The sequence below is a fragment of the Alligator sinensis genome, unplaced genomic scaffold (assembly GCF_000455745.1).
Source record: "Alligator sinensis unplaced genomic scaffold, ASM45574v1 scaffold159_2, whole genome shotgun sequence".
Taxonomy (NCBI): Eukaryota; Metazoa; Chordata; order Crocodylia; family Alligatoridae; genus Alligator; species Alligator sinensis.
Window position 1 is genome coordinate 1,269,189 of NW_005841992.1, and position 12,257 is coordinate 1,281,445.

Genomic DNA, 12,257 nt, shown 5'->3' on the forward strand with positions numbered 1-12,257 from the left:
CACCCTCACTTCATTTACTAAATACTATACTTTTCCAACTACTGTCAGCCTTTTTCTCTTCTGCACTCTCCATCAACATATATGTATGCACCCCCATTCAGAGAGGTTCAAAAGTGAGCAAGATACCCAAGTCAATCTTCTTCCCTCCACAGCTGTTGGGAAAGGGAAAGGGACAGTGATGGAATTCCAGTGTGTGCTATCTCTCTAGCCTGTATAGGAGCTTCATGTTTTGTGTCAATAGCTTTCAGATATCTAAAATTTGCAACCTGCCACCCACCTTGCGTACTTGGTAGCTGAAAAGAGAAGGAACATTTACCTTCTCTTTTTCCTCTCCTATTCCACAGCTTCCTGGATGCTGCATGGGTGAGGAAATATCCCTGCTATTCAGCCCCTGATTCAACCTTCATTTTTGAGTTCTGTTTTCTAGCAAAGAATTCCAGTGCTTGTTACCTGCCACTGCTCGGATCTTTGTTAAACAGCAATAGCATAAAGTTTACTTAATATTTGTTGGCATCTCTGTTGTGAAAAGGTTGTAAAAGCTTCCTGTTCACCCTGCTTGAGTGTGCAGGCAAATTTTTAAAATACTTGCTGCTTTTGATAGATGACCTTGGCTCCCAACTACACAAAATGCATTTTTGGTTGTATGGTTATAACACCTGTTAAATTCTCATATTACCCATGCAGTAGAATTTACTTAATTGGCACTCTGATAAACATCAGACTTTCTTAATGGGGTTGATTACTGGGGAGCACATGTAGTTCAGTGACTTGGAGCAGTATGTGCCAGTTACATTTCTGGTGGTGTTTGCACACTTACTTATAACAGCTATCACACACTAACTCAAACTTATTAATTTCCTGCTCCACTGATATTTTTTGATGCTTTACTACTCTCTTACAGCTTCTAGAAGAGTAAGGCTTAATCTTGATATAATTAGCTAATAGTATAACACATAATGTAGTGGGTTATTTTAAAGTGGTTATTGAAATAAGGAGTTCTTTTCCAATGTAAAATGTTCTGCAGCTTCTCAGAATTGATAGTTTGTTTAATTTGCATGCTTGTTTTTTCCGCCAGTTTAAACATTTATAAGATTACGTTTTTATTAGGGGAACGTAAATAGAATATCAAAGGAATCCTTTGCCAAATAAAGGCTCTGTGAATGAGATATGGGTGTTAAAATTAAAGCATAAGGATATTTGACTGGTAAGTGCGAACCTCTAATGCAGGGGTAGGCAACCCCTAGCATGTGTGCCAAGAAGGCATTTTGTTTGGCATGGATGGCTGGGAAGGTGTCAGGGCTGCGCTGCCACAAGGATCAGGCCTCTCACAGCTCCCCTACCATCAGCCCCAAGGCACTCGTCACCCACCACCAGCAATGAGCCAAGCCAAGGCTCCACAGACCTCAGTACAGCTTCTTGCAACTTCTCTGCTGTGAATAGCCCAGCCTCTGTGGTGGGTGGCAGGTGCCTGCCCAGAGCCCAGGCCAGCTGTGGCAGGAGGTTGAGAGGTGCTACACCAAAGTTTGCTGAGCCCTGACCTGCCTTGTTGCTGGTAGCAGTTGCACATGCACCTCAGGGCGGATGGTGGGGAAGGGGTTGGTGCTGCTCTGCCACAACAAGGTTTGGGCCCCTTGCAGCTCCCCCACCATCTGCCCCTGGTGCACCAACATCTTACAAGTTAAGGTTAGGGTGTTTTTGGCACTGGCCAAAAATGATGTCAACCCCTCCCTCTAGTTTATGACTAGTGCATGCAGCTAGTTTACCCTTTCTGTTACAGACTGAAATGCTGCTATACTTGGGTGACTGTAAATGCAGATGTTGTTAATTTAGATCATTTGACTCTCATGCTGGTATTACAATTAAAGTTTTTCAGGAAGTAGTAAGAGGCATGGTGTACTTTTTTCCTGCTTTATGCTAATAATGTGAAAGATTTTTTTTTTAAACATGCACACTGAACTAGTACCACAGTGGAGATTTTTTTTGATAGTGAGTCTTGCATATTTTGCACGAAACAAATAGTCTATAAATTGTATCATTCTGATTTCTAACCAGAGACAAATACTAAGGCTACTAGAAGTGTGACAGCTTCATTGATGAGTTCCAAAAGGAGGATCAGTTGAATCTGTATACTCATAAAATGGAAAGATTTGCACTTTTCTAGCCTCTTTTAGTTGTCGTGTTTTCCTTCTGCTTTCCGTAGGACTATACTCCCAACTAAAACTTCAGAGAATCCTAAATGACTCCAAAAGATGTTTCATCACATTTCAGCAAATGTGTGTTTAGTAAATGATCCTATATTTTAAGGTTAGTCAGAGGAAAGGTAGGCTGATATCAAAGAAGTAGTAAGCTGCCATTTTTGCTCTGTTTTTGTCTAATTGATACAACTCTGTTCCAACATTGTTTGTATATGACAATTGAATTCAAGCCCACCATTGGGGCATGAAGAATAGTAAAGCAAATGGCTTTCTTCATGGCCTCCTACTTTTTTATTAACCCAAAAAGCAAATGTCCAGAGGTTCCATTAAACTCATGTTTCCTGTGAACAGATTAGTAGTGGTGTTAACATTGTCATTAGATGGGTAGTAAAATATACGATATATTCAGGTTGACATTTTTTTTAAAGTGCATGATAAAATTTGATTCTCTTTTTTTTGTTTTGTTTTGTTTTGTTTTTCCCTCCCCATAGCTGTGTGGAGTTTGACTTGAATGTAAACAATGTTGTAGGAATAAGAAATACATTCCTTCTCAGAACCTATGCATACAGTAAGTTGTCCTTATTTTTATTTTTCCCAGAGAATGTTCTCTTATTTGAAAGTAGCATTTCAGTCTTGATAGAAACTTCTGTAATAAACGCATTAGAATCTAATTCTATTGAGATGTTATCTCTTTTAATCTTTAATACTAAGGTAACTGTAATACTTCTTGTTACCCACAGATCTTAACAGATCAAGCTTATGGGTAGAACTAATGTTTAATGTAACTAGTCAGTACTTCTGTAACTTGCAAAAGTTTCAAGTGCCACAGTTTTAATTCTTCTGTTATGTTAAAGTCCACAGGTCCATTTCAATGGTTACTTCAGCCTGCTTGCTGTGTGAAGGGCAGAACTAGGTCTGTTGGGCACTGGTAGAAAGTGGGAGCACTTCATTTCTTGATAGCTGTGTCCTTCCCTCCAATCTGCCCTTTTTCTCTTCCCGCATGGCAGCTGGGGTGTCGCACAGACCTTACTGCTGCATCTTTGTTTTGGGTTTGTTTGTTTGGGGGTTTTGTGGGGGGGGGTTCCAATTTGTTTCAAGTTTTAGACTAACGTTTTGGTTCACTGAAGTTTGTCTAATTCCCAGTCGCATCCTAGGGTTGTAGTTGGGGAGATTTGGCTCTTCAGCTCCATTTCCCCTGCTAGGGCAATTGGAGCAGCTGGCATCCTTACAGGCTTCAGGAAGAGTTAAACTGAGAAAAGCCAGAGGCAAAAGAAAGCTTCTGTAAGTATTTTGGCCTCTGTTCTTGAGTCTGAATAGCTCTGGGTAGAATGCCATCTCTAGTTGGAACCAGGATTATGAGGGGCAGACTCCCATTAAAGAAATAATAAAATCAGAGCTCATCCTTGCTCACCTTCAGAGAATGCAGCAGAGAGGATAATTCGCAGTGCTTGGTTTTGGTATTTATCTCCACAAAATGCAAAATGTACCTTGGCAAATGAATGTGGAAAGACCAGACCATAGACGCACCCTAATTCAGGTGTCAGCCAACCCAGCACCCATGCCAGAACATGGCATGCAAGGCCATTTTGCTTAGCATGCCACAGCTGGCTCAGGTTCTGGGTAGCTGCCACCGGCCACGGATCCCAGGCTGCTTGCAGACTTGAATTGAAGACTTGGTGCACTACTCCTGTGGATAACAGCCTTGTTCTGGTAGCAACAGTTAGCTTGTTTAATGTGATTTTCACAGTAACTGTGAAGAACATAGTTGATCCTACCACAAAGAAAATTTCTCTTGTCCTAAGGGAAGGAAAGATTTTTTTTTTTGCTTTTTTCCTCTCTAATGTACGCTGCCCATCTAGGAGGCAGATAAACCAAGACCTTCATAGCAAAAGTCAGATTAGCTGCGTAGCTCCTATACCCAGAAATACCTATTTGGTGGGGTGATGATCAATTTCTTTATGTGTGCAAATAATACATAAAGCTGCTTGTGGTGCCTTTGTGGCAGGTCCCAGGATGCAGAGTCATGAAAGATGCAAACTTAAAAGCCTGGGTAGGGTCCTTTTTTCTAGCTCTTCCTACACTTTCTGTTGCCATCTCTGTTGCCCATAGCTTGGGCCGGCCGTAGAAGGCAGCCGAAAGGCTGCAAACAGCTGCATTGGCCTCTGGATCCCCAGCCATGCTCCATGGTGGCAGCAGCTGCACGCACTGCTCCAGGCCTCTTTCTGGCTGTGCACCCCAAGGCACACATGTAACTACTGCCTGGCCAGGCTTCTGGAGCCTGGTGCAGCTGCTCATAGCTTCTTGGCTACCTGACGTAGCCAGCCTGGGCAGCTGCAACAGGCAGCGGGAAAGCTGCAAAGAGCTGCACCTGGGTCTAGAGCCCTGGTATTCATTGACTCTGTGGCGGTGGCAGATGCATGTGTGCCTCAGGGTGCATGGCAGGGAAGGGGCTGGGGAACCGCAACCCCGGCCCCTGCCCTGCTATCTTTCGGAGGCACGCATGCACCCAGCACTAGCAACAAGAATCGGACCCCTCGCTGCTCCCCTGTCCTCTGCCTCTTGCACACCAAGTCAAAGTGTGGGTTGAGGTTGGGGTGTTTTTGTTACTCCAGCCAAAAATGTTGCTGACCGCCTGCCTTAATTCTTTTAAGTAGCTTACGTTCTGACGTATGCCATATTCCACATCCAAATACAAGCAATATAAATCAGTCTGAGATAAACGCACAATGTCTCTTCCCAACTCCAGCCCATAGGAAAAATGTCCATTTTTTAACCAACTTAGTTTTAGAATATTTAGTATGCTCATAAGTGGTCGTTAGCTTTCCCAAACAAACTCTTAATGTCTTATGCACTTTGGAAAATAGATCTTTCTTCAGCACCTTTCCACAGAACTGAAAGATAGGAAAATTATTGGCCTGTCATTTTGGCATGGTGAGATGACCCACAATGTCCACATTATTATTCTTACTTTCTCTTGAAGGTTTTTATGCCTTGTCTCCAGCAGATCACTGTGGAGCAATAAGCAGAACAGCAGTCCGTATTTGGAAGAACCAGTTCACTTGGTCCACTCTTTTTGTTTCTGTCCCAGCCTCTATCTTTATATAGTTAGAAAGCTTCTCAATTTGCACTACTCAAATTTAACGTGGTGTCATTGATAATGTGGCTGTTTTTCCCAGTGGTTAAGGACTCTGCGTTTCTAACTGAATGGTCTTCCTGCTATACAGTAACTGTGCAGGCAGCCATGTCCAGTTGAGTGTTGCGTCAGTCCCTTACTTTTGGCATGAGATATTCTGGGTGACTTTGGACTAAACAAATACAAACTGTCATTGTACAAGCAATGCTAATATGAGCTCCCAGCATTGCTATTACAATCCCTCTCAAAACATATCACGTGGCCAAAGGACTGGTGTCTGGTGGGGTGGATGGGAGGGTGCAAAGGGGAAGGATATAGCTAGAATCAAGTCTACCTTATGAAGGTACATAAGGCTTGTCCCTTGGAGTTGATTGGCTCAGACAAAACAGTGCCCATATAGCTTAGAGAGACACTGGAAATTGGTATGGAAAGATAAGCCTGTTCAGCCTTGCAAGAGTTGATTTACAATCCTGACTATTGATAGACATTATGGAAAGGCATATGCATCATAGGCCAGGATGAAGTGCTATATGAAATACAGGAAGAGAGAATATCTCCCTGCAGGTTGTAGATGGAAGAAGTACAAGGTCACTAGCAGTCCAGTTGTCTCAGTCTTCCACATGGTTCCCAGCCTGAATTTGTCTGAAATTAAATAATTGATGTTAGGCTCTTTCCGTTTGGGGGTAAAAAGAGCACTGTTTCTGGCTCTAGTCAGCCGAGATGTCAGCTGAGGTGCAAAGTGCCGCACCTAGGGAGGAAAAATGTCCAGCATACCTACTGCCTAGGAAATGACCTGCTGGGTGGCACGGAAGTGGAAAGGGATCTTGGGAGTCCTAGTGGACTCCAAGATGAACATGAGTTGGGAGTGTGACGAAGCCATCAGAAAAGCTAATGGCACTTTATCATGCATCAGCAGATGCATGACGAGTAGATCCAAAGAGGTGATACTTCCCCTCTATCAGGCGCTGGTCAGACCGCAGTTGAAGTACTGCATGCAATTCTGGGCACCGCACTTCAAGAGGGATGCGGATAACCTGGAGAGGGTCCAGAGAAGGGCCACTCGTATGGTTAAGGGCTTGCAGGCCAAGCCCTACGAGGAGAGACTAGAGAACCTGAACCTTTTTAGCCTCCGCAAGAGAAGGTTGAGAGGCGACCTTGTGGCTGCCTGTAAGTTCATCACGGGGGCACAGAAGGGAATTGGGGAGGTTTTATTCACCAAGGCGCCCCGGGGGGTTACAAGAAATAATGGCCACAAGCTAGCAGAGAGCAGATTTAAACTGGACATTAGGAAGAACTTCTTCACAGTTAGAGTGGCCAAGGGCTGGAATGGGCTCCCAAGGGAGGTGGTGCTCTCCCCTACCCTGGGGGTCTTCAAGAGGAGGTTGGATATGCATCTAGCTGGGGTCATCTAGCCCCACCCCTTTTCCCTGCCTATGCAGGGGGTCGGACTCGATGATCTATTGAGGTCCGTTCCGACCCTAACATCTATGAATCTATGAGATTATTGACCTTTCTCCAGAAGGGTGATCTATGGAGTTTGGTAAAAATTTTCAGGAAAATGTTTTGTCATGTTCCAAGTTTCCACATTCCATGGAAAAGCTTTTCAGTCTTCTCTCCATCCGGTTTCTAAGGTTGGAGAACTGGGGAGCACAGCTCTGTCTCAGAAGTCCCAAAAATTCCTGAGAGAGCTTTATTTCAGAGCTTTCCTGTTTTTACTATTGTCAAGCAATCCTTTGATATTTTTTCAGATGAACAGCAGCTTTCTTCTTTTTCCTGTCTTAAGTTATCACTTGATGTTGCATATCCTCAGGGAAGAGTGTGCTACTCTTGGTAGCAATAATATTGACTTACATAAAAAGAAAATATACTTCTCTTTCTGCAAAATCTTTCCTCTTAGGGCTCCGTATAAAGAGAAAGATGAAGGAATACAACAGAGTAACATGGTTCCTGGAATGTCCTACAATAAATTTAGATATATGGGGGGGGATATGCCTATACAGCTTTGTGAAGAACATTGCTAATTAGCCAAGGTGGAAAACAGTGTTAACATTATACTGCTTTGAGCTTTAAACCAGCTAGCTGAAGTATCAGCTTGGGCATCTCTCAGTGGTACTGCACTGTGCTTAATGAGTATATACTTAATGCTAGGGAAGCAGATGATAAGCTTAGGCTGAAGATGATTACTGCAAGACCTCATCACAGAACAGTGGTCATCAAAGGAAGACTGCCATCATGGAAAACAAGTAGCATCACAGAAACCAGATACTGTTATTGGAACCTGTTCAGAATTCTGATTTGGTGTGCAAGCATGCTTCAGTGACTGAGTGCTTATATGAAACTTACCCAGTAATTCTCTGCATGTTGCCCTGTCTTGAGATGAGCTCCAACCATGTATCCTTTGCTCCAGTAGCTGGTGAATCTAAAGGATCTAATGGTGCACTTGTTGAAGGGATCCTTAGTTCAGCAAAAGGAATTGGAAAGAACACAGCATTTCCCTAGTAAATTGAAGACTTGGTGCACTACTGTGGATAAGAGCCTCATTCTGGTAGCAACAGTCAGCTTGTCTAATGTGGTTTTCATAATAACTGTGAAAAACACAGTTGACCCTACTGCAAAGAAAAGTTCTCTTGTCCTAAAGGAAGGAAAGGTTGGTTGGTTGGTTGGTTGGTTGGGTTTTTTTGTTGCGTTTTTCCTCTCTAATGTACACTGCCCATCTAGGAGGCAGATAAACTAAGACCTTCAGGGCAAAGATCAGATTAGCTGTGTAGCTCCTATACCCAGAAATACCTATTTGGTGGGGTGGTGATCAGTTTCTTGGTGTGCAAATAATACATAAAGCTGTTTGTGGTAACTTTGTGGCAGGTCCCAGGATGCAAAGTCATGAAGGATGCAAACTCAAAAACCTGGGTTTTAGGGTCCTTTTGTAGGTCATCCTATGTTTTCTGTTGCCTTCTCAGCTTGTTCAAAATATAGGAACAAGAGCATGGTAGCAATGATATTTTTACCTTTGTAGTTGAAGGCTGGCTGAAGAGCTTGATATGTTAATATAACACTGGATCTTCAGATGTTTGCATCACAGAGAAAGCCTGCTACTGTGAGAAATCCTCTATCTGGTTCAGATAGGGTTAAAATAAGTACTTGCATGAGAAGATTATTACTCTCATGGGCCCAGAGAACAAATCAATAGAGAATACTTATTTTACTGTTTGCTCTAAAGTGCAAAGTTTAACTACCAAGTTTAAACCAGTGAAGTGTAGCCTTAAACTCCCTCAGGAAAACTCTATTGTGGCTGTGTAAGAGGTGTCCAAGGAAAAACAAGGTCACTTTGTTATAATCTCCTCAGGGAATTCAGTCTCAAAATTAAAAGCTTCCTTAAGGCATCAATTTTAACTTCACAACACCAGAAGCATGATCTTGGAATATTTTGTTTGTTGCAGTGCTACCTAGGTGTATTTCTTACCCATTGCAATAGGTTTCCCAATAGTTGCTATCATCAGTTAGTGGGTCTTTTTTTAGATATCTGAAGGTGGGGACCTTTTTTCTTTTAAGAACCAGTATTGTACTTTAAAGTCAGACAAGCAGTCTTCACAGTTGTCACAGCATTTGCTTTGCATAAATTCAAGAAACATTCCTCCTTTAAATATTTACATCTGGAAATTAGGAATATTGATGACCTTGGGGCAGAAAAAACCCCATCTTCTGTTGTGAGGAGGTCTGCTAGACTACCATCAGCTCATTAGATTCTGCATATTGGTTGTTCAGTTGTAGCCAACTCCACTTCACTACTTCTGGCAGATGTGTTTGTGTTCTCCATGTCATGGTGCTCAGGGAAGACTGAGGCTATGTTTTTCATTTGGAAGTTCATATTTAAACATAATACTGGTTCCTACCCTAGAGGCGCACTACTATAAAAATCCCATGGTAATAGGTATGTGGGTTTTGACACAAAAAAGAATGGGAAAACTTACCTCTTCTAACCTGTAAATTAACTTTGAGTGATAAGTTTGGCAGATTCTGCCCATACTATGGACAAATAGATCATCCTGATAGAGATGGAAAATTGACCTGCAGCAAGAGAAATTCCTGCATGTGTTGGTTTCTTTTTTTTTTTTTTTCTTCTCTGTTTGTTTTGGTTGGTTATTCTGGACAAGAAAAATACTTTTTACATAAGAGAACTTCCTAAATTAGCTATTTGAGTTATGCTGATTGTGGCAGATATCTCAGCTGGAGGGTACTTCAGGAATGAGGACACTCCCTTGCTGACATTGCTTGACATAAGCAAGTGCTTTTTGAAGGAATCTCTTATTGCATTAACTAATGTGGTTGGGAGAGATTTTAGACAAGCTTTTAAAGTGCTTTTTGGAAGAAAGAAGCTGCTTTTCTAGACTAGAAGAAGGGCACATTGTACCTGAAAGCTTGTCTGATATCTTTCTCCCAACCCTATAGTTAGTTCTGTAATAGGTATCTTCAGAAACCCCTTTATTCTCAAGTATTTCTTGGATCATCATGGCTACAATAGCATTCTAGACCTCTACTACAACATTGTATGACATGTCTAGTTTTTCCTCCAGCCAGCAAGCTTGCTGGAGGCACCTGTTATAATTGATCTGTGGACCTTATTATTCAAAGGCCAGAATTTTTCTAATAAATACAAGTAATTTTTTCTGTCCTGGCAAGATGAACATTAGGATTGGGATAACTAGTGAGATTCTTTAATAGGGTGTAAAAGGTGAGTGCAAAACTATATTGGGTAGTTAAATGTTAACCCAAAGGTAATACAAAAACCTTCCTCATTGACAATTGCAGATAAAATGTCCTAAATTGCCCTACTTGATAAGCATTTGTTTTGCTTACAGTTGAGAATCGAGTTCGTCCATTAGTACTCGTTGTTAAGAAGTGGGCAAATTTTCATGACATTAATGATGCCAGTCGTGGTACTTTAAGCAGCTATAGTCTTGTGTTGATGGTTTTGCACTATTTACAAAGTAAGTATTCTTTTAGTTTTGAAAATTGTCTTTTTTTTTTTTTTAAACAGCATATATTGTGTCATTTTAAAAGTATTTGTATAGATTTTCTTTTTTCTTACATGTAACATTAGCTAGTATCCTGTACCTGATGGAAAAAGCAGAGGATAAAGTAAAATTTATTCTTATTCCATTTTCTTAGTGTTTTCTCTGATGTAGCAAGGGTGGACCTGTTCTCTGGAGATGTATATTCTCAGTAAAAATGTACTTCAACCTTGTGTGCTTTACAAAGTAAACTCAAGCTCAGCATAAACAAATCTACTTATTGTAAAGGGGAGAAAAGATAACCGTCCCTTCATTTTTTGTGTTCAGAATCTTCTCCAAAGGCTTCTAAGGGGGGTTGTGTGGTTGGGTTGTCTCTGTTCTGATATCCCAAGAACAGAACAACTGGGGCAGGTTTGAATTCTGGCATACATAGCTCAAGACCACAAAGTTTCCTAACTACTATCTTTTTCATGAAGACACTGGTGTATTCCCAGTGAGCGTGAACAACTGGGATGCGTAGACTTCCACAGCTTTTTTTTTTTAGTGCAGTTTTGTATTGGATGTTGAATGTATGTCTTATTTGGAAAAGCTTTATGCAGTAGAGTTGAAACTCCTTGTTGAAGATTGTCCGATTCAGTGAATTTTTTTATAAATGTAAAGACTAAACTCAAGTTCTAATTACTTTATCCCCTTGAACATAGTTTGTTTTGTTAGAGGAGTCCCTATGTATCTTCTCTGAAATTGCCCTTCCTACTTTGGAGTTTTGAATCTGTATCAAATCAGTGTTTCACCTCATTCTGTATCCCATCTTCCAACAAATGTTTCAGAGAAAATTGCAGAAAACCCTGAAGCATGTACGTTTAATAAAGTAACTCACCCGCACATATTTTTTGTAATGCCATTAGAAGTTGATTTATGCCCTAGAATCTTCGGTTTGCAAGAGACCTCAAGGATCATCTGTTTCAATTCCCCTAGAAATATAAATGTTACTTCCAAACTTAATTTCTTTCTAATGCAACTCTGAATACGTCTGTTAGCTATTTAAGTATCCAGTCTTTTTTTCAATCCTACCATGCTCATCTGCGGCCATGAATGACAAAATTTATGAGTAAATGGTGTGTGAATATTCACTTTGTCATCAGTTCACTGTTTTTCAGTTTGCCGAAGTTTTATTTTCTATAGATAGATCAGATGGCTAATCACTTTGGCCTTGAAGCTAGCTCTTCAGCCCATTCCACATAGCTAATTGCTTAAATACCTCTGGAATACTGTTGCTGCAAGTTTTTTTTATGTCAATTTAGCAAATTATCAAGAAAAGCTATTTTGATCCTATTTTATAGTGCATCGTCTATAAGTATAGTAATTGGAAGGTGTATGCCACTTTCCAGAACAGCCATGGTAGGTTACCTTTCAATTCTGTGGTGTCAAACTGTGTGCCTATTATTAATGTTTAGCCAGAGTTGTTAGGCACTTAATGTAAGATTTAATCTGTCCTACTATGACTATCTGGTGTTGTGGTATTCTCTGAGTTTCTTCAAAGGTGTCTATGGAAAGAAAGTAAGTTCAGGTTTCAGTGTTTACATGCTTGTGGAAAAATATTAAGGACAAATACATTTATTTTTCTGCCTGCTTAATGCAATTAAGCAGTTAAAAACTAGTTGGATAGGCAGCATGTGATTAGCTAACTCCCATGAAGTACCAGCAATCCATCACTGTTGTTTGGTAGGCTTTTTACCTATGTAATATCAAGTTGCTGTGCTGAAAAGGGTGAGATGAGCATCTAGATATACACATAGCTACCAGCTGTTTTGTCTTCCTAATGTTTTATTACTATAATATTAACTAGTTCATCACCACCAATGGCATGGGAGTTCTGTTAACAACTTATCTTGCCTAATTTTATACTTGCACTGTAAATTA

At 40.9% G+C, this 12,257-nt stretch overlaps 1 protein-coding gene across 3 annotated transcripts in view; it reads left to right on the forward strand.

Moving 5' to 3' along the window:
- The window catches only part of TENT2 (terminal nucleotidyltransferase 2), a 92,045-nt gene that overhangs the window by 27,825 nt on the left and 51,963 nt on the right, over nucleotides 1-12,257 (forward strand). For all 3 annotated transcript variants that reach the window (XM_006021419.3, XM_025201381.1, XM_025201380.1), the window contains exons 9-10: nucleotides 2,687-2,763; nucleotides 10,185-10,313. In XM_006021419.3, the coding sequence (XP_006021481.1) occupies nucleotides 2,687-2,763; nucleotides 10,185-10,313 (206 nt within the window). The remainder of the gene's footprint in view (nucleotides 1-2,686; nucleotides 2,764-10,184; nucleotides 10,314-12,257) is intronic.